General features: G+C 41.4%; 3 protein-coding genes across 11 annotated transcripts in view; 2 read left to right on the top strand and 1 right to left on the bottom strand.

Moving 5' to 3' along the window:
• Positions 1-1504: 1504 nt before the first annotated feature.
• kxd1 (KxDL motif containing 1) lies at positions 1505-5187 on the top strand. Its single transcript, XM_033634444.2, has 5 exons — positions 1505-1630; positions 2268-2387; positions 2561-2713; positions 3792-3838; positions 3929-5187. Exons 2-5 carry the CDS (start codon positions 2290-2292, stop codon positions 4183-4185), a joined length of 555 nt encoding a protein of 184 aa, XP_033490335.1. The 5' UTR covers positions 1505-1630; positions 2268-2289; the 3' UTR covers positions 4186-5187.
• Positions 5188-8389: 3202 nt separating this feature from the next.
• LOC117261596 (endoplasmic reticulum-Golgi intermediate compartment protein 2-like) lies at positions 8390-13609 on the top strand. Its single transcript, XM_033633967.2, has 13 exons — positions 8390-8631; positions 8727-8835; positions 8925-8971; positions 9070-9137; positions 9261-9301; positions 11083-11184; positions 11318-11410; positions 11492-11547; positions 11634-11732; positions 11825-11922; positions 12016-12178; positions 12635-12714; positions 12842-13609. The coding sequence occupies exons 1-13, from the start codon at positions 8526-8528 to the stop codon at positions 12893-12895; spliced, it is 1116 nt and encodes a 371-aa protein (XP_033489858.1). The 5' UTR covers positions 8390-8525; the 3' UTR covers positions 12896-13609.
• A 3624-nt stretch (positions 13610-17233) lies between these two features.
• The window catches only part of magi2b (membrane associated guanylate kinase, WW and PDZ domain containing 2b), a 107358-nt gene continuing 103029 nt past the window's right edge, over positions 17234-21562 (bottom strand). For 4 of the 9 annotated variants that reach the window (XM_033634985.2, XM_033634983.2, XM_033634987.2 and 1 more), the window contains 4 exons: positions 20742-20961; positions 20429-20572; positions 19712-19850; positions 17234-18672 (listed from right to left, as the gene is read on the bottom strand). In XM_033634985.2, the coding sequence (XP_033490876.2) occupies positions 17975-18672; positions 19712-19850; positions 20429-20572; positions 20742-20961 (1201 nt within the window). In that variant the 3' untranslated portion in view covers positions 17234-17974. Of the gene's footprint in view, positions 18673-19264; positions 19376-19711; positions 19851-20428; positions 20573-20741; positions 20962-21562 lie in introns of all 9 variants that reach the window. The other 5 variants (XM_033634990.2, XM_033634988.2, XM_078167990.1 and 2 more) reach the window with 4 other exon arrangements.

The raw sequence follows: 21562 nt of genomic DNA on the forward strand, positions 1-21562 counted from the left end.
TTTTGGGCATAACTCAAGACTTTATAGGCTAATTATGACAAAATTTCACTCAAATGTTTAATAAAAAATTACAAAGTGATGACATTTTGTATCCAAAAGATCAGCTTCACTGACATCATAATATTCTGCAAAAAAACTCTTTTCTGGCCATTACTCAACGTCATAACTCTGGAACAGAAGAGGAGAGACACTTGGTCAGATACTGACCTGGTGACACTAATCTTGGGTGTTCACCTTTAAACTGTGCTGACTGTATAGATCTTCTGTGCTGCTGGGGGGAAGATATGTGTGAAGCATCCATGTTTTTACAGACATGAATGTAATTCTAGTTCCTTTTATTATAACCAAGAGATTACAGGAAATGCACAGCAACCTTATGATTTTTTAAAAATAAGAAAAATACGATTATGAGAATGATTCAGACACAAAATATGCACAAGGATTAGTTTTGCCAGAATACTGGAATTTGAAACTTTGATACAATACCCTGAAAATATTGATATTTGTTAACATTTGCAATATCACGCGGAAAAATTGACATTGAGGGCATAAAATTAAAAAAATATATATAACATGCTGTAACATGAAGACTACAGCTTGTCTTTTCTTGGTTAGTAGCAGAGAGCAGCAAAATGACTGTATTAGCCTCAACATTAACAATAAGAGAGAGTGGGAAAGCACAGCTGGTACTGGTACATCAATACTGCTGAGAGTGGGTAGAGAAAGTGTTTCAAATATTCAGAATCAATATGCATTAATAAATCAGTATTTTTTGACAACACTAACAAGGACCAATTCCTGTACACACCAAGCAACTTGTTAACTATTGCAGTATTATAGTCTGTCCATCCTCTGTCCAGTGCAGTCCAAATACATTCAAAGCACCCCATTGATAACTTTGGAAAACTGATCTGCCTGTTTTTATGCCCCCTGTCTCTGAAGAAATATTGCTGTATTATGTTAATGCTTTTTCTGGGCTGATAATAGAAGCAGCCTCTTGACATTTACCGCAGACAGATGTTTTTTGGATAGTGCTGTAAAACTTAAGTGCCTCCATGGGATGATCCACTTTCATAAATCAAGGTTAACATACCCCAGAGGCTATTTTTGTTGTGTGATAATGTCAGTGTATTTTCAGTTACCTATAATAATTGTTTATATTTGAGTAGTAAGGGGACAAAAACATTATTTATTATAGGTAACATAGCATGCACTAAGAATCATATGCTTTTTAATTTTTTTCAGTCTTATCGTATACAATTGTTTTAATATTTTTTTTCTTTTTTACTGCTATTCATTCATGTACAGGTTTGTAACGTCAAACACTTTTCTATTTTTTATTATATCATTCTTCCACTAAAAACGATGATATAACCAGATTAGATGCGTTAATAATGTACACCTGTAAGTTGCGCAGTTTTAAATAAAGAAAAAAAAGGAAGAAAATTGCAGGGAGAAAAAAAGCACCGGAAACAGGGGTCCTATGACAGGAAGTTTAAACAAAACCCGGAAATGCTTTGTTTTTGTATTACAGCCAGCTGTCAGAAGCACCTTTAGGCTGCAGATGTCATTTTAAGTCTGCTATTCAAGCAGCCAGAGGTCGACACAAACATCCACCGAGGGAGCTGAGGTAGCTAATGTGATTTTTGTTGCTTCGCTCGTCAGATTGCTCAACAGCTAACAAGCTAATCAAAGATTCGTCCAGCAGCCTGCTAACACAGGACTCGGTTACTAAAGTTATTCATCGTTAAATATGCTTCATTAAAATATCACAGTGAAACATTGACTGCCCCTGTAGAGGATGATACGTGTATTTACGGTGGTGAATATAACGTTAGCTGTATCTGCACTGAATAACTGACTGTGTTAGCTTCTTAATGGGCTCCTGGTTTCAGTGCTTGTGTTGTGATAGGGCTGGGCGATATGGAAACATTAAAACTATCACAATATTTTGACCAAATACCTCTATATTGATATTGCAGCAGTATTTTATTGGCTATTGGTGCTTTCATAAAATACTGACAAATGTGGATATAATGACCAAGTGGGTAAAGGCAAATAATAGAGCAGCTTGAACAGACTGGTAAGCTCAGAAAATTTCATCACTTTGCTGTAATACTGCCTTTAAAACCAGGAAAATACAACACAATGTTAAAAATCCAAGGCGATACCTAGTCTGATATTAATAGACTGATATATTGCCCAGCCCTGATTGAGAATATAACATGATACTACTTGCATTTCTAAAAGAAAGTTCATATCTGCAGCTTCTTCGCCTTGACCTTCATCATGGTGGAGCCCACAGCATCTGGCGTGTTCTGTAACAGGATGCTGAGCATGGTCAACTCTGAGGATGTGAATGCCATCATCCAAGCTCAGAGACACATGTGAGTGTCATGGTGTGACTAGTCTGTTAAGCTTCATATGGCTTTTCTGCAACTATTAAATATATAATGGGTGTGCTGTTCAGCATAGGTCAATGATGCTGACATCTGCCCTGCTCTTTGTAAAGTGGCATCTGAAGGTAACTGTTGCTTCGCTGAATTATTGTGAAAAACAGGCTCGACCGCTTTGAGAAAACCAATGAGATGTTGATCAACTTCAACGGGCTGTCTAACGTGCGACTGCAGCAGATGAACGAGCGCTTCCTACTCCACACTCGCACCCTGGTGGAGATGAAGAAAGATCTGGACAGTGTCTTTAGGAGGATCAGGTAAGTCACTGCTCTCCCCAGTGCAAACACACGCACGCACGCACACTAGGGTTGGGCTGGTATAAAAATGTTCAAACTGGGTTGATAGTAGCCAAACACTGGACTGGATCACTAAACCAAATTTCACCAGGTGTCGCACTCAATTCAGAAGCTGCTCCTGAGTGGAACATAATGACAGCCTCAGACTATCGCGTTGCAACAGAGCTCTCTGCCCACACTGTATCCATGTACTTCTGTTACCTCATGTGATCAAACCACCTGAATATCAGCTGGATGCTAACCACTTAAAAGATAAGTGAGCAGCCCACTTGCTGTCTTTCTGCATTTGTAATGTTACTTTATAAACAGAAAACACATGTTTTATATTGTTATTTTTTTACTGGAAATGACATACAATACATCCAAAAGCAAGTAGCCTAGTGTGTTATTAACGATTGTCATTTACCAGAACCTTTCAGCTCCCAGGCAATCTCCCTCCAGCCAGCTGTCACTGTAGGCTATATAGGTTTTTGTAGTGAAATAATAAGGTAAAGTGTAGATGATTAATTAATAACTTCATGAATTAGCTGTTCCTCTGCCATTGCGGCGCTTTCAAAGCGAACTAAAGGTATAAACTATAAACAGGTCATCTGAGTTCAGCTTAAAAAGACACCACTGCACTGCCTGCAGCCAGTTAGGACACCTCTTTCTTCAGCTTTAAAGCTTTAAATTAAAAATGTTGTAATATAGGGGCAGTTTTAGTTTTCTTGAGAGACTGTCCTCCAAAATGTCTCATCTTGTTGCCCCAAAAAAACACAAACTTTCTAGTAAAAAACACAACATGTGCCACTTGTCCCCTTTTCACCTCTGCTGAATTTGATCTCTTCTATGTTACCACTGCTTGGCTCTGTAGTAAACTGGCACGGCCTGTATTGATAACATTGTCATACTGCTTATTACTAATGTTAAGAGTTGGATTTAGCACCCTGATGTTGTCTGCACAGTTAGCTGATGTAGGAAACTTTTTCATTTGCCAAAATTGACCCAGCTCTAACACACACATACAGCCTCTAATTATTGACCTCCTCTGCCTCTCCAGGACACTAAAAGGGAAGATTTCCAAGCAGTACCCTGAAGCTTTCAGCAGTGAGTTGGCATTTCTTTCCATTCATCCTTTTATAACCACAGACAATTCCCCAAATCAGCATGTCTAAAATATATTTGTTTCTCTGGCAGATATCCATGAATCACCGATCCTGGAGGACGATGATGACGAGTTTGACCCAGTTCCCCCCAGCGCTGCCACAACAATTATAGCAGCCACGTCAGAGCAGAGCACAGAGTCCTGTGACACGAGTCCGGATGTGATCTCACCCACTGTGAGCAGATGCTCTGAAGATCTGTCCCAAGAGGCGCCTGACACACCCACCTCTGATGTCCTAGAGACAGCTGTCCTACAGGACGAGGGTCCAGACTCTGTACCTGCAGAATAGAGCGAGCAGTGGATGGATTACAGCCTCTCGAGCTTCAACCTTAAAACTATTTTAGCAGGAGGTCATGTTGTATATTTAGGTTTGTGTTGGCCTCTGCAATATCTGCGGACTTCTCCAGTCATTAATCTGTTTGGAAGAGCGTCACAACCTTGATGTTAAATGTGGCTTTGAACTGTCAGAGGACGCTGGATTTTTGTTGGCATGCTTACTCTCCAGGTGTCCTATGCCTGCACAGCACTAAAATAATGCAGATAATACTTGAAGCTGTTTAGTGTCTCACTGTAGATGTAAATCTATAGTACTGATGTCAACCTGAACTGTTCTCACTCATTATGTGATTATAAGCATATATAATTTTGTTGTTGTCTGAAGAGATGTACACCTGACTGAAGGAAGAAATCTCTCATGATTACTTGAAAGACAAAAATTAATGATATTCTCAACCTGAATAATAGTAGTTAAGGTTTGCAGTAGTTGCCACTGTTGTTATCATCATACTGTTATTATATGGGCCCCTGCTGAAACCAGGAAACATGTTTGTTAATGCATCCATGAATGTTTTCAATAGCCTTTATGCTAATGGTTTACAGATCTCTGCCAGAAAATTCTCTCTACGTTTGCTGCCTTCGTCACAGAGAAGCCAGGGATATGTTTGTCAGTGATTCAGCAAACTATTCAAGGACACATCTTGTCAGCTGGGCAGAGGCTCTTTGTTACGCTTTGTGAGTCAAGGATCCAAACACTCCTTGCTCTCCAATAAAGAGAACAGTTTTGGTGTAAAAGGGAAAGTCCATCTTAAAATGTGCTTCATTTGTTATGTGATATTTTTAAATCTCAGTTTTTATCTGTTGATTAAAAAAATATATCTCCTTGAAAAGTAGAGACACCGAGTATCATGTAGTAGTGTTCATAATAACAACAATAACAATAATTGTATTGACTCTACTGTCCAAAATCAATGTCATTACATAAATTCATTTATGCAGTGAATTTTCCCTTTAAGTGTGTCTTGAAAATTGTTTTTGTCTCATGTATACAGACAATATCTATGGCAAATGGTTTCCTTTTATTTATTTATTTTTAAGTACAAGTTACAGCTCTGTTTTTACATTTTCTGAACTGAGTTTGTCTTTTTAGTCTGTAAATTTATTCATTCATTCATTCATTGTTCCTAAGCACTAATCCTGCCCAGGGCTGACACATAGAGACAGACAACCATTCACACTCACATTCACACCTATGGGCAATTTAAAGCTGCTAATTAACCTAACCTGGATGTCTTTGGACTGATGGAGGAAGCTGCAGAACCCAGAGAAAACCCACTCTGACACAGGGAGAACATGCAAACTCCACACAGAAGGGCTCCCATACCCTGGGGTTCGAACCTGGAATGCTCTTGTTGTCAGATGACAGTGCTAACCACTGCACAACCATGCAACACTCAGGTTAAATGACCAGTAAGAATTAGGCTGGGGGCGTCGGTGGCTTAGTGGTAGAGCAGGCACCCCATGTACAAGGCTGTTGCCGCAGCGGCCCGGGTTCAAATCCAGCCTGTGGCCCCCCACTGCATGCCACCCCCCACCCAAAAAATATCTTAAAAAAACGAATTAGGCTGGCATAGGCCCTTTGAAAATATATGTAGATAGGTAATAAGGAAGGTCAGGGTCAAAACACCAATGGGGTAATGCTGAAAACTGCTCTGGTACTTTAGTACCCAAAAGCCCATCACTGTGGGGCAATTGGTTTGTGGTAACATGAATAATTGTAACTTTCTTTGAAAATATGGGCGTCTAAAGTAAAATTTCAAAGAAGCTGAAAAGACTTAAAAGTCCTAAAGAACTGTCGGAAAACTGAGCATTCAGTCTGAGGTTGTCACCAGAAAATCAACATGACACCTTCATAGAGAGTGAATATCTGCTCAGGTTTTATGTAGCATGTTGAGGTCTGGTTCAGTGTGGACACAATACAATCGGGGCCTTTTGAATATGCTAAAGAATAAGACTCTTCTCTGCTTCATAGTATCTATACCACAGGGACCATCATCTCTTTCTCTATCCTTGGGGCCATTTAAAACATACACATACACTAATTTATTGACAAATATTCACTATATGCATAATATCATCTAAAATATTTAAGGTAGTAAAACTACATTTTGATATAAGGGCCTCTCCATGAGATGGGGCCTCAGCAGTGAGACTTAACAATTGTGTCTTGGTTCAAGTATACGAACCTTAGTGGTTATTAGCAGTGTTGTGGAGTAGTGGATTATGTTTAATTAAAATAGTAGTTAAACTACATTTTGCAGTGGTAGTTCAGCTACATTCATATTCGCATAGGGATTCAGGTAGTGAATTTACTTTTTATGCCTCGGTGCCAGCGATAGCTATAGCCCGAGGCATTATATTTTCGGGTTGATGGTCTGTTCATCTGTCTGTCCAATTCTATGTCAAGAACACCTTGAGGGAATTTCTTAAAATTTGGCACAAACGTTCACTTGGACTCAGCGATGACCTGATGAGATCATGGTGGTCATAGGTCAATGTGACCATGTCTGTCTCATTCTTGTAAACATAATATCTCAAGAATGCCTTTGGGGAATTTCTTTAAATTTGGCACAAACGTTCACTTGGGCTGAAAAATAAACTGATCAGAATTTGGTGGTCAAAGGTCAGTGTGACCTCGCAAATTACATTTTAGCCATAATTCAAGAGTTCTTACGCAAATTCTGACAAAACTTCACACAAATGTTTAACAGGTTATAATGACGAAGTGATGACATTTCATATACAAAAAGTCAAAGGTCAACTTCACCATGATATCATAATATTCTACATAAAACACATTTTTGGCCATGACTGCATGTCGTATCTCAGGAACAGAAGGGGAGACATTTGGTTAGATACTGAATTGGTGACACAAATCTTGGGACTGTGCTGATGAGACATGGATGTAAACAGTAAGAGACACTTGAGTTGTGTGTGGAGGCATACAACCACGAGGCCGTATTTCTAGTTTCTAGTTTATTTTTCCTGTAGTTAAGTACTGAAACTACATACGATGTTGGGCCATAAAGGGTGAGGTATGATTTTTTATTTGTATTTTACCATTGCTTCTCTACTATAATTGAAACCCCTCTGACAACTAGTAAGAAATATTGTGAGCTATTAATGCTCAGAAAAGTTGCTGCATGCTATTTCAGGAGTTACCTGGCTAACTGAGTAATCCTGCTTAATGCAATATCCCCATCTAGATACTGGTTTCTGGAAAGCAGGTGTCTAACTGATGGACATTGCATACAAAACCAAAACTGACATTCCTGCACTTTCCCGCGAATAGTGGGGTGTTTTATTTTTTTGTTTTATGTATCACCTGTAGACAAATGGGCACGTTTTGCAATAAGTTCAGTGAAGTGTCATTTTATTCTGGCATGTGATTTCTTCTCAGTGTATCTACACTGTCAAGATACTAGATTTCTCCCGAGAGGAGTTTTTCAACTTGTTCCAGTGTAAAATAATTGGTAGCTTTCAAAGAACCTTCCCAACACTGGTAATTCGCAAACAAACAAACAAAAAAACAAAAGCAATAACAATAACCAAGTAGCTCAATTTCTTGATAATAATTTTGGTAATATATTATCAACCTGGGGCTTTGGGGGATCATGGGGCAGGTGCCTGCTTTGCCCAGTTAGTAACCCAGTTGTGGCTAGATAAAAGGCTTTTACTCGCTAGTTTCACATTAGGTAGCACTGAAATATTCACATGTAATAGTAAACCACGACAATCAAGCGTTAGTTTCAAGTCTTATTTATATAATTTGAAACGTTTTAAACCACATTATAAACCACGAAATGTACATTTGTAACCTGTAACGCATCGACGGTTGGCAACATCAACCGCCAGAGGGCGCTGAGTCCAAATGTCGGCAGTTATTATTCAGACAATGGGGTCAAACCAACGACACCACAGCTAGCTAACTACTCCACAACACACCTACCACAGGTAACTTACTCCCTGTACGTGAAAGTTCTTGATGTTTCACAGTAAAAAGAAGCGTTTTAACCGTGGACTGAGCTGACATACATTAACGGTTTCTCTTTCACTCAGACCAGCCGCCCGTAGCCATGTTTTAGCCGGCTAAGTTAGTTAGCTAGCTAGCATTACCGTTGCTAACAGCTGTCATGTTCAACGTCAGCACAGAGAGGAAGAACCGCTGAGGACAAACTGAACATTACTCATCTCTCAGCGGTGGTCCCATTAAACAAGTGAAGGTAACCAGCTCCTGGGAAACATCCACTTTATGAGGGAGTCACCTGAAGCTACAGCCCCGCTGCTCCCAAGATGAGGAGGCTGACCAGGAAGAAGGCTCTGGGTCTGGTGAAGGAGTTGGACGCTTTCCCCAAAGTTCCCGAGAGCTATGTGGAGTCCTCAGCCAGCGGAGGGACAGGTAACCACACACACTACACAGCCACATGCAACCTTTAAATATTTCGTACATAAACTTAATTTAACTGTGACTCATCGTGTTGCTACTCTCTGCAGTGTCTCTGATAGCCTTCACTCTCATGGCCGCCCTCGCCTTCCTGGAGTTCTTCGTTTACAGAGACACCTGGATGAAGTATGAGTATGAGGTGGACAAAGACTTCAGCAGGTAACACTTAAAGAAGCTGCGATTATTGTGCTTCAGTCCTGTGTCCTGGCTGAGTGTGTGTCCTTACTACATCTGCTCTTCACTTACAGTAAACTGAGGATAAATGTAGACATCACAGTGGCCATGAGATGCCAATGTAAGTACAATAAAATGAGTTTGTATTTCAGCTATAGGAAAAGCATTATTCATATTGGGTGGAGAAAGGTGTGATGGATGTTTTTAATGTGATTACAGATATAGGTGCAGATGTCCTGGATCTAGCAGAGAACATGGTTGCTTCTGATGGCTTAAAGTATGAACCAGTGAGTATGAGTGCATTCAGTGTGCAGGTTATTTACTGTATTGCGAATATGGAATAAGAAACATGTTCTTTGTGTAAGAGTTCATGTATGCTCATCTGACAGTTGTGTTTTGTCACATTTTAGGTCAACTTTGAACTCTCTCCAGAGCAAAGACTATGGCAAATGTAAGATTCAGGAGTTTTTTTTCTTTTATACTTTATTTTCTAGGGATTTTTCCATTTGTCAGACAAGACCTTAACATAAGCTATCATCTCAAGGTACAAATATGTGCAGAAATATAAAGGAAAATGGAAAGAAAAGAAAGAGAAACAGACAGATCACAAAACATATCATAGTGTATTTAAGTATGTATTGGATAGACCACCTGTAGAGGTCAAGGAAATTATGTAAGAGGAAATGGTCGCAGTGATAGTGACAGGAGCCAGACTTTGGTGCCAATTCTAGTGGATTCAATGGGGTGGACACTGCAAATCACATTATAACCCATCATATATTTATTGATTTAACTTTGACTGAAAAAATCCTTCTAACAGAATAAAAATCATTGAAGTCTTTTAATCTAAGCTTTCCTAATTATAGGTCTCCAAACAGATCATGGCTCTCCGAACAGCTGCATCTCAGCCTCTGCTGGACAGAGCCGTGATCTGTTTGGAAACCTATAATCAGGAAAACAAACTTGCATATTACCATAAAAATGTTGGTAAGCATCACGTAATTTGCATTTTTAAATCTGGTGGAAGGCTTTTTCAGTCAAAGTTGAAACAACAAAGATATGATGGGCTGAAGTGTGATTTTCAGTGTCCGCCCTATTGACCCCAATAGAACTGACACCAAAGTCTGGCTCCTTGAATGCTGTCACTGTCACTTTGACCATATAAATTCATAGTTCCAGGCCAGGTAGACTATCCACATAGTTTAATAATGGGTGCCAGGTTTTATTTTTATAGATATTTTCATGGAGCTGTTGAGGGTGCATCTGATTTGTTCCAGCTTGATGTTCTGCATGACATCTGTGATCCATTGTCTGTGTGACAGGGGGGGGGTTATATCCTTCCATTTAAACAGAATTGAGCGTCCAGCTAATAGGTAGGAAAAGGCAACAGCATCTTGTAAATGTCCCCATACCGGTCCCACCAGTGGGAGGCCCCGGGGTATACCCAAAACACACTGGAGGGATTACGTATCTTGTCTGGCCTGGGAAAGCCTTGAGGTCCCCCAGGAGGAGCTGGAAAGTGTCGCTGGGGAGAGGGATGTCTGGGGTGCTTTGCTTGGCCTGCTGCCCCCGTGACCTGGCCCCGGATTAGTAGATGAAAATGGGTGGATGGATGGATTCTGTAAATGAGCAAGGAGATGGAAAAAAAATTAGCAGTTAGAGGAGAAGGCATAATATTACATATTACAGCCGTTTGTCTTGGAAATGGTGACAAAGAAGGATAACCAGAAAGGGACAAGTTTAAGCAAGACCAGAACATGTGATACATGGTCGCTGGGTCTGTTTACACGCGTCACATACAGGGTTTAGGTTCAGGAATATTCTCCCAAGTTCAGCTTTAGAGAAGTGTAGCCGATGTAGCACTTTAAAGAGTCACCTTTAACTTGGAATATAAATAAAACTTTTGACATCAACACTTCCCTAAAGGAATACAGTGGCATTTTAATCAGGCATTCAGCATTATTTAGCTGTGTCATTTACATTACATTTGAAATTCAGTGTCATTTAGTGGCAAACATTAGTCTCAGGTGTTCATACAGTATTTATACTTTAGCAGACTGCTGGTAGCATAGCAGATAGTACATTTTACCTGATTTATAGAAGGCAAACGAGCTGAATAACATGTTGAAACCTTTTTTCTCAAGTGTAAAATGATGTCTCACTCATTGAATTAGTTTTTGTGTCTGCCAGAGTGAGTCTTGTGTCTTTAATTGTTCTGTCCCTCACTGTCAGGACACTTCAGCACATCCAGGAGCGTCTGAGAGTGGAGCACGCTCTACAGGATGTAATCTTCAAGGCTGCAATAAAAGAAGCTCCTCCTGTTATGTCTCAAAGGTACACAGTCATCAATATAAGAAGTCCTTCTCTCTTTGGAGCTGAGAGATGGTTGAAAATATGATCAAGGTAGTTCTAAAACCTCGCATACATTGTGATAAATGAATTCCTTCCTCATTGTGTTGCTCCACAGTGAGAACAATCCCAGCACCCTTACCGCCTGCAGGATACATGGACACCTGTACGTCAACAAGGTAGCAGGAAACTTCCACGTCACTGTTGGCAAGTATGTATCTACACGGCTGTAAAACTTAAAGAGTCAAACATTCTGCAAAGGCTGACTTTTCATCCCTTCATCCCTGCACAGGTCCATCCCACATCCCAGAGGCCACGCCCATCTGGCTGCCCTCGTCAGTCATGACAGTGAGTTCCTCGTCTTTTTAAGCAAATCTTTTGTGACATGAAATACAGCAGTTGTAATCCCTAATAATTTTTGATTTGTGTCACAGGTTATAATTTCTCTCACCGGATCGACCACCTGTCCTTTGGAGAGGTGGTTCCTGGGATCATCAGCCCTCTGGACGGCACGGAGAAAATCTCTCCTGAATGTACGTCTGCGTTGTCAATGTCAAACAATCTATTATGATCTTAATTTACACCCCTTTCACTGAGCTAACATATTTTTGGATGTCCTCTCCAGCTAACCACATGTTCCAGTACTTCATCACTATCGTGCCCACCAAACTGAACACGTACAAGGTGTCTGCGGAAACACATCAGTACTCAGTCACTGAGCGGGTAGGTTTACATTTTGCACAGGTATGTATATTTGTGTCGTGTGCTGTGTATTGTTATGGTGAATGTATTTGTCTTCCTCTTCACGCTCTGCAGGAACGAGTGATTAACCATGCTGCAGGCAGCCACGGAGTCTCAGGGATCTTTATGAAATACGATATCAGCTCTCTGATGGTCAAAGTCACCGAGCAGCACATGCCTCTCTGGCAGTTTCTTGTCAGACTGTGTGGCATCATCGGAGGCATCTTCTCTACAACAGGTAGATACACACACACACAGAAACACAGCGGGCCAGATGCAACTTTGACGCTATAGTTGGTCACTTTTGTAAAAATATCTTGTCATTTTTGCTGAAACTGTCGCTATATATACTTGAACCAGTGACCCTCCAGTTCCCAACCCAAGTCCCTGTTTCTGTTAATGTTTGAGACAAGATAAAAGCAATGCAGTAACAGAATCTGTATTCATATCAGATCAGTGCTGCCTGGTTTGACAGTCTGATCGTAGTTCATGGGCAATGATTGACAGCTGGATTAGAGACTCCTCCACTCTGATAGGTTGTTTTCGGTGCGCTGTGGTAGATAAACACTGTGTGGATGCAGTGAAAGTTTCAGCAGATATGAGTGAAAGCAAACAGACGAGTTAGTTTCACCTCATATCAACCCTCACGAGCATCAGCGGCTGCAGTATGTTGGTATTTATTTCTGTCCTGCAGGAATGCTCCACGGTGCAGTAGGATTCTTAGTTGATGTTATTTGCTGCCGTTTCCAGATGGGAGTCTACAGACATCTGAAGGTAAGCCACTAACATGACCTTTAACCTTTTATAGATACTACTCTGTTTAATTGAAATGTAGCTCAAGGCTGTTTTATCTCATTTTCTTACTGTAACCCACACAGAGTTTTCTGTTCATCTCTCTCAGGAGCAGCCCAACAGTGAAACCTCGATTCCCACAGTGGATGACGTCCAACAATGAGAGTCCCTGCAACTCAGCTGCAGCCGCCTGTCAACTCACCATCTCTGCCTATCACATGAGACAGCCACCAGACGCTGTAAACATGTTTACAAGTCGTTTTGTTACAGAGTACATCCCCACTTTGTTCAAGAATGTGTAAATATTTGTATCATTTTTAAAGTTTTTATTGGGTGGGTGTAAGATTCATATATGACCATTAATCCGTCTGTGAAGGATCATAATCAATACCTCCACTAATCATCTGTCACTTTCACTGGAAAGCTGCACCAGGAGGACTGAGCAGCAGTCTGAGCACTAATTATTCACATCGTAAGCATGGATCTGACTTCATTAAAAAGACGGTACCTGGTGTTACAGATCCCACGCTACACCCACACAGGTGTTTTCACTTAGTTTGGCTAATTAGACCTGTGCTCGTGGCTATGTGTGACTGACAGTTACAAGATGTTTTAACATATTTAACGTGTGATTCGGAGTCTTTCATGTTGTTCGGTGACCTCAGGAAACTCCAGTATTGCTCAAATCAACCTGTAGCTGAGAAGAGGCCTCATCAGCCACAGTAAGAGACAGACCTGTGTAGGTGTGCGGGTCGGCTGATGAAGACTGTGTGAAAAGACGAGAAGGGTTTTAAATTGTTCCACAAGTGTGCCTGTGTGTAATTGATTGTTTAAAATATGAAGCTGATTTGTAAAATAAAATCCACTTTCAACTTGATGTGGACCCTTCATTGTTTGTGGTCTTAGGAGTGCAACCAATACTAATTTCATTTTTAGTTAATATGTTGTTTGTTTTTAAGTTAATTGTTGGGTCTAAAAATTATCCAAAAACGATGTGAAAAATGTGTCCATGGTAATGTCTTCAGATGTCCCTCACAGGGTGTCTACAGGTATCAGACAGTCAAATGTAATGCTGACCCTTCAAGACACCTTTTAACCAAATTTAGGACAGATTTTTGAACATATATTTTATGTACTTAAGCATTGATTTACATTTTGCAAACAAGTACAAGTATGGAGTAAAATGGCAGTATTAGTGTTTTTTTTAAAGATTTGTTACATAAATGTGGATTTTTACATAGAGAGGCTTCACTCATTCTCACAAAAAGGTGTATACATGAAATAAGATGTGATGTTTGCAGTAGTTAAGACCTCACAAATTCAAATTTAAGACTATTTAATGACTTTTAAGGCCCTTTAAGGAGCTGCAGACACCCTGCGTCAAACTAGGTTCCCCTGGATCCTAAAAAAGTTCTTAGGGACATTGAATTAATCTAAAAATAAGGCCTTCATAAGTATTGAAATATTTTAAATCAAACTTTCAAAATGCTAACATTTTGGGAGGAGACATGGAGGATATAGAAGATATGAGGGGTGACTGAAAAGTTTAAAGCCTCATGAAACAAACCAGTGTACAGACTTTTCAGTGCTTGTACTCTTCAACATACTGTAATCCCCCATAATGGCAACACACTCTTCAGGTTGGGACCCTACACACTCCCTGCCACGTTTGAATTCTTGTACCCAGCGTTTGACTGTGGCATATGCAGGGGCACTGTCATGTAAAGTACTGAGCATAACTTGGTGGATTTCAGATGGTGACATTTCTTTGAGATGAAGATATCTGATCACAGCCCGACACTCCAATTTCTCCTTTTTCAACAAATCACTGACCACTATTCACTTCAAGAATCTGCAAAGATAAAACAAACAGTTCAAAATATGAACATGGTTAATGATAATAAGGAGAGGTTTTAGATCATTAAAAATATCATTTGGCTTGCCTAGCTAACCATTGTCTGGGTTAGGCTCAAAACTTTTCAGTCACCCCTCGTATAGGAGCTTTTTATCTGACACTGCAGTGTAAAATCTCAATTGGTAACATCTAGTTTTTAAAAATAATCTACAGAATGCCTCTTAAAGTAAAGTCACACATCAGGATAGCAGATCCAACACCACTCATACATTTACCACAGCAGCATATTAACAAGTTTTTCAAGGTAAACTAAACAGATACATTTATGAGACTATACATCCATAGTTTTTTCCATATTCCACTCAAGAAAGTGTTTAATTTTTTTCATCATTTGCAGCATGTAGAGCATCTTACCTTTTTACACTGGACCAAAAAAGTCATGTTTTACATCATGATAAAGAGCAAGATTTTCCCTAACCCTAAGTAATTGATTCATCAATCAGTTTTAATTCTATGTTGCACTAAAAAGTCTTAAAAAGTCCCTTAGTTGTAGAAACCTTGTCCAAAATATTCGATTAAGAGATATATAAAACACAGAAAAGCAGCAAAAAAACCTCACATTTAAGAAGCTGGAACCTGAGAATATTTACCGTTTTTGCTTTTATAAACAACTCTTAACAATTAATTGTTGCTGATAAATCCATTGATAGCTCTGGTCTCACCACTGTGGCTACAAGTAAAACAATCTCTACAAAAAAAATATTTTACACCATGTCAAGAGTTTATTTGACAGTATTTCAGAATATCTTTCAGTAAACAAGTTTTTTGTTTTTTAGCAAAATGTAATATATCAGTACTGTCGCATTTCATAAAAATAGTTCACGTCTTTGAAACTACAGTATCAATGATACAGTAAACCATATTTGTAGGAATACAGCTGTACAAGGTGAATAATACACAATTAACACTACACAGTTATACTTGATCTCAATGGGGATTTATGAACGTGCCATCCTTCACAGGTTCCAATAAAGCAGGTTTTTTGTTTTTGTATACAAAATCACTCACAGCAGGCAGGGGGACGGCCTGGACGGAGACAGAGGGCTGGATGACATTATTCTTTCACCTTTTCTGAACTGTGACATTTGTACATACAGTAAACACATTTCTACAGCCTAACGGCATGTTGTCATGCTCCTCGCTAACATGGTCACCGGTTTATCACATGAACCACAGTCAACTTCTCGAGTCGGCTCAGAAACATCCAGACCACGTGTTTATACCCAGAAACCACTGTGGGTTAAAATCAGTCTTGGTGAAGCTTTATGCACGAGGTCATACTCGTGTCCCAGTCTGCAGGTGCATTGTCTTGCAAAAAGCAGTTAACCAGTAGGCCTGTACCAGTTTACATACGCACAGCTTGGATGTGCCATCGTGCTGCATTCAGTCAAATTGTCACAATGCAATGTGATTCTTTTTTTTAAACTCGTCTGATCCTCTGGTACTTAAAAGCTCTAGTGATTATTTTTTCAATGAGAGCAAACATCTTGTAGAGGGAGATGGATGATATCAAAATGGAGAAATGCAGGAGGATAGTGACTTCATCTTTCAGTTTAATAGCAGCATGCCTCGACTCTGCCGGTATCAAAACCCCGTGATCAAACACACGTCTAAATGACTTTGTGTTCCGCGGATCATTTTGGGTACAGATTCAGCGAGCAATAGTTCTGCCTGTGACAATACAAACTCGTTTTCTTTACAGAACAGACAAATAAAGCTGAAATGAGACTCATCTGAAGCGACAGAAACCACGGCCCACTGTGATAATGACCCTGTCTGGATAAACGTTCACAGCTCCGCTCTCCCAGATGACTCTTAGAAGAGGATGTAATGCTACAGGCTACATTGTATCCCCCCTTTTTAAGCACTAGGGGACAAGGGCAATCATTGACATTGATAAGAGTGCATCAAGATAACTGTATATATACTGCTTGGTGTTAAGTCCGAAGAAAACAGGCTCCACAACTCAACAGTTTGCTGATATGTGTGCATGGTCATTAACATCTGTTTTGCATTCAGTTCCCAAAACAAATCACAACGGCAACAGCTCTGCATTAGTTTGAGTTAAGGCACTCCGCCCCACCTCATAACCATCGGCCTCCTCTTCCCCACACCGATGCCCCTCTCCCACAGTGATGTGGTACACTTAGCACAGTAAAAGGCATAGAAATGGGAAATATAGACTGGACAAAATTCTTCCGTTGAGCATTAAATGAATACAACACGGCTTATAATTCTGCACAATGACTGCATGGTTGACTTGTGATCAAGTTGTGTACATAACTCAGAACAGTATTATGAGTTCTTACTAAGCCAACTGTTTTCAGTCACTCAAAAGTTCAATTTGATGAAAAAAAGGATTTTCTTTTTGTCTCACACGAGTACCAACTGGTCATCTCCACAGAGGATATCCTCTCTATGTTCTACCTCTAAAAGACATGTGAGTCCCTGTATAAGAACATGGTGGTTTTTATCCATGCGCACGACCGCTGCCTCCCTCAGCGGCCTGGGTTTGGTGACTTGCACAGTCTTTGATATGTAGTAATAGACGAGCCCATGGAAATAGTGATCCTAAAATACTGTCCTGGTGTTTTTTTTTCTTTTCTTTACAATGTATCTAACTACAACACTGCCTCAAAAACACCAACAGGTATGTTTTTGAGATTACCAAATGTACATATTTTTCACATCTTTACATTTACAGTATATGATATATTGGTAGGCATGTGAGATCTAACATATGTCGGGTTCGCCGGGCTGTCACTTGTTTCAGTGCCATGTCCTCCAGGAGCATCAGAGTCACTGCCTCCCTCTGACAGATTTGTTGTCTCACTCTTCCCGCTGCACGGAGAAAATGGAGCAAAAGTAAATCTCTTGGATGTACATATGTCTCTCTCCTGCGAGGAACCTTGTTCCATCTGAGGTTACGTTGCACAAACCAATCTGAGCCAGATACGGTCGAGCAGTTTAAAGGTACGCGTCGAAAGCACAGCTCCACTCAGAATCAGACATCGTTGCTCCATCTGTGATCAGAACATTAACTGTCACTTCTGAGGGTCCAAAACGCCTACTTATGGAGTTGTATCCATCAGTTTTACACTGTATGTTACAATAGCTGTGAAAGTTCCTCTGTTTTTTAAGGTGGTCGGTGTAATAATTATCTCGTAAGAACAAATGAAACATAAAAAATGATCTTAGAAGTAGATGGAGAAGAAAACAGGACAGAAAGAGAGGGTGAGGGAGATTTACTGCTTTTCTCACACATCCGATGGTGAACTGAATGAGGAGCCAGACAGTGTGATCCGGTCCAAACCAGCGAGATCCGTTCTACCTGCTGACTGTGGAGGTCCAGGACCTCAGGGTGCCAGGCAGTTTGTCAGACCCAGGGATGTTCCAGGGCCCAGGGGAGGCTGCTGCGCTCCTCGCAGGAGGCTCTTCCATGGTTTTAGAGGGGCAGCAGAGCCCACCATGGCCGCTGGCCCTATCATCCTCTCTGGGGAACAGACCTCTGGACACCAGCCTCTCCTGGAGGCTGACATGTCCATCTCCACTGCCTAGAGAGGCTCCATTCAAATTCACACTCACATATGGGTCCCAGGGCCAGACAGTGCTCATCGCCTGAGTGTGCAGGCCCTTTCTCTCACAGCAGGGGGAGCAAGTCTCCCTCTGCCTCTCTCTTCTTTCAACGGACCTCCCCACCAGGACAGCTTTGGGAGGCAAAGCCCGAGGCTGTCTGTCGCCTGGTCCACAGTCCACCTCTCCAGACCCCTGAGGGGTTCCCTGCCCCCTGATGATGCACTTCTGCTGGGTGGACCTGCCACCTGTAGCCCCTCTAATGGAGCTGTGGTCTGTCAGCTGTGGAGCTTTGTCTGCCATGCACACTGTGGCCTCTAGAGGGAGCTGATGAGGGGAGTCTGGGGCTGAGGCTGGATGGGATGAGAGCAATGGATTCGGGTAGGGTTCAAGGGTCACTTCCTGCAGGGCAGAGTGGGCTGTAGAAAAGGAATCCCAGGGGCCGGCACAGTCTGTCAGGGGAGAAGAAAACACACTCAGGTGGACTGAGATAAAGCAGAGTGGCACAGAGCAGCATGCACATGCACACAGAGAGAAAGAGGAGAGGAAACGATCAGAGAGAAAGAGACAGATGTACACAATAATACAACTAATCACCACATCCTAATGTATCATCAGGCAAACTTGCATGCAAATGTGTGTGAGCAGCACACACACCAGACCACGTAGGCCTCTACATGTCCAGGCTAATCTACACGACTTCTACAAAAACAGACGTGTGTGACAGGATTCATTTAGTGCCTGAAAACAATTACCATATTTGTAGTTGTGTGACAGACTGATCCTGAGCAGACTGATTTCACACAGTCTACTTCACAGCCCTCTTCAGGATGATACAATTTCATCTGGAGGGTCACTTCAAACCATATTGCTCTCTTACTACAACACGCAGAAGCACCCCCACACACACACACAGACGGCAGCTATTTTCCCATGCATAAACTCACGATCATGCATACACAAATGCATGCCGAGAGCACAGCTACACTGCACACAGATTAATCAGTATGGAGAGAGAGAGACATGCAGTTTTTTATTACAAACCGTGTCTTTAGAGTGGCCCATTAGGAAGAAATAGGGGGAGCTTAGTGTGTCACCTTTCATGCACATGGAGAGGTTGGAAGGTACCATTCCTGAGGGAAGGCAAGTAAAAGCCTATACCAATCATTAGACTTAAAGCAGAGGGGTTACAACACACGAAGGCTGTTATTCTACTGTCTGATCAAAATAGTTGAACACGTAAAGACAAGTGTAATTTCAGACGAGAGTAAAGAAGACTGCGGAGTGAGGAGTAAAATGCAGAGAGATATTAATGCATGTTAATATGTTCTTGAGTAAAACATATAGCATTTGCAGGAAAAAGCCATTCTGGTTGAAAAACAGTGATGTTGAACCTCAAACAATGAATCTCAAGTATGAAAATGAGAAAGAGATCAAGTCAGAGATTAAGGAGAGTTGGTCGTTAAGAGACTTTGTGCCGGGAAAACCCACCATATTCTGGCACCTGTCCTGTGCCTCGCTTTAGCAGCAGCCTGACCCGCCTGCCTCCCGCCTTGATGAGTTCAATGGCGCGGGCGTGAGTCATGTCCCGAGTGCTGTCCCCGTTTATCTCTATGATCTGATCCCCTACCTGGAGGAAACACACAGAGGACAGGGTCGATTTGTGTCAGCTTCTGTTTATCCACGGAAAGTTGACTCTTCTACACATCCACCGTCGTCTGCTGGTGGGAGCTCAACTGGAGCGACTGGGGAATAAGTGCCATTAAGTGCCTTGTTCAAGTGCACCTCAACAGGAAATGCTCAGGGTGAGCAGAGGGCTTCTCAGTCAGTGAGTTCACATGCACTTATACTTACTTACTTCCCCTCTTCCCCTAACCTTTAAGCTATTCCATGAAGACTACAGAGCAGACAGTAAAGTAAGATTTAAATTAACAGGAGTGATAGAAAATAAGCATGTTGCAGACAAAAAACAGCAGTGTTGTCGTCTCTGAAAAGGCGACAGTCTGTGCTTTATTAATTTTAACACCATCTTTAAATTCTGTGAAATAAATATATCACGCAACATGCTTGTTTTTAAATGGATGCCAAGATTTTGCTAATTCTTGCTGCACGTCTGTGACTGGATTAATTTCTCCAACAAAACAACATTTTTCACTGGCAGCAATCCCAATTATCTCCCAAAAAGCTTTTTCAACTTGGTCATCTCACCCTCATCCTTCCATTACGTATGGCAGGACCATCTTCAGCAAGGCGCAGCACAAATAGGTCCATCTTGTACTCTCTGCCGCCGCGGATGCTGAAGCCAAAACCCTTTGTACTTTTCTCCAGCTCCACCGTGAAGTAATCATAGTCCTGCAGAAAAAAAATAGGCAACTTGCAACAAACCCACCGCAAATAACAGTGTATGACCATTATGTTGAAAACAAAGATTACCAACAGCCTCTCCACAGTGTGGGGGCATGACTGTGTGCCGTGTCAGCACAGTGTTAAAGTGAGCAGATGGTTCTTGGTCTATCTGTACCTGTGGTCTGAAGTCAGGAGGCAACCCCAGAGGGAACTGTGCAGCTGCAGGGTGCTGTCTGAAGTCCAGCAGACCGGGTGGGTGTCTGTAGTCCAGCGTCGGCGGCTGCCGGTAATCAGTAACTGGTGGGTGACGATAGTCTACCGGAGGTTGCCTGTAATCAGTGAATGGAGGATGGCGGAAGTCAGGTTTGACGTCCTGTCTGGCTTTTACCTCTGACCTGTTCGGAGAGAGAAGGCAACATAATAAACGAGCAGTTTGTGCTGTGATGGGGAGAGCGTTGGTTTGAAGAAGCTTTAAAGACGGAGATGTCCTCACATGTCCACATGTGTCTTCTCTTCTGAAAGTGGACAGTTTCCCTACCTGTGTAGTATGGGTGTGCCGTATCATATAGTTCATGATGATACCAATATTATTTTTAATATGATAAAAAAAATATGATAATAGCAATATTCTGACTTGTTGACATGATGATGTCATACCATTACTTACAGCAACAGCAAACATGGCTGACAGAAAAACTGCCATTAGCCCCACCAAGCAGGAGTTAAGTTCAAAACGGGGAGTGGCTTCAGTAGTGTGGACATCCGAGACTACAGCCCGAACTTTTCAGACCCTTTTAGTGACAAGCTGCTCAGAGAAAGTTAGTGGCTCCTCTGGCAGCATCATGGCTTCGATCTTTCCCTCTCTCCCCATGTGCACGCAAGAAATGATGTCGCCAGGTCACTTAGTCATAAGCCTGTTTTAATGTAAGCCTACGTCAAGCTTCACAAAAAGGGTCAGTACCTGTGAATGTGCGATATTCTTCGTAATATCACAGC

The sequence above is a fragment of the Epinephelus lanceolatus genome, chromosome 5, assembly GCF_041903045.1.
Source record: "Epinephelus lanceolatus isolate andai-2023 chromosome 5, ASM4190304v1, whole genome shotgun sequence".
Lineage (NCBI taxonomy): Eukaryota > Metazoa > Chordata > Actinopteri > Perciformes > Serranidae > Epinephelus > Epinephelus lanceolatus.

Excerpts from the sequence above, each read along its gene's own strand:
- kxd1 (XM_033634444.2), top strand. The coding sequence starts at position 2,290 with ATGGTGGAGCCCACAGCATCTGGCGTGTTCTGTAACAGGATGCTGAGC. Across the intron at positions 2,388-2,560 it reads ATCCAAGCTCAGAGACACAT|GCTCGACCGCTTTGAGAAAA; the intron begins GTGAGTGTCATG and ends TGTGAAAAACAG. Across the intron at positions 3,839-3,928 it reads GTACCCTGAAGCTTTCAGCA|ATATCCATGAATCACCGATC; the intron begins GTGAGTTGGCAT and ends TTTCTCTGGCAG.
- LOC117261596 (XM_033633967.2), top strand. The coding sequence starts at position 8,526 with ATGAGGAGGCTGACCAGGAAGAAGGCTCTGGGTCTGGTGAAGGAGTTG. Across the intron at positions 9,138-9,260 it reads ATGGCTTAAAGTATGAACCA|GTCAACTTTGAACTCTCTCC; the intron begins GTGAGTATGAGT and ends GTCACATTTTAG. Across the intron at positions 11,411-11,491 it reads TTCCACGTCACTGTTGGCAA|GTCCATCCCACATCCCAGAG; the intron begins GTATGTATCTAC and ends ATCCCTGCACAG.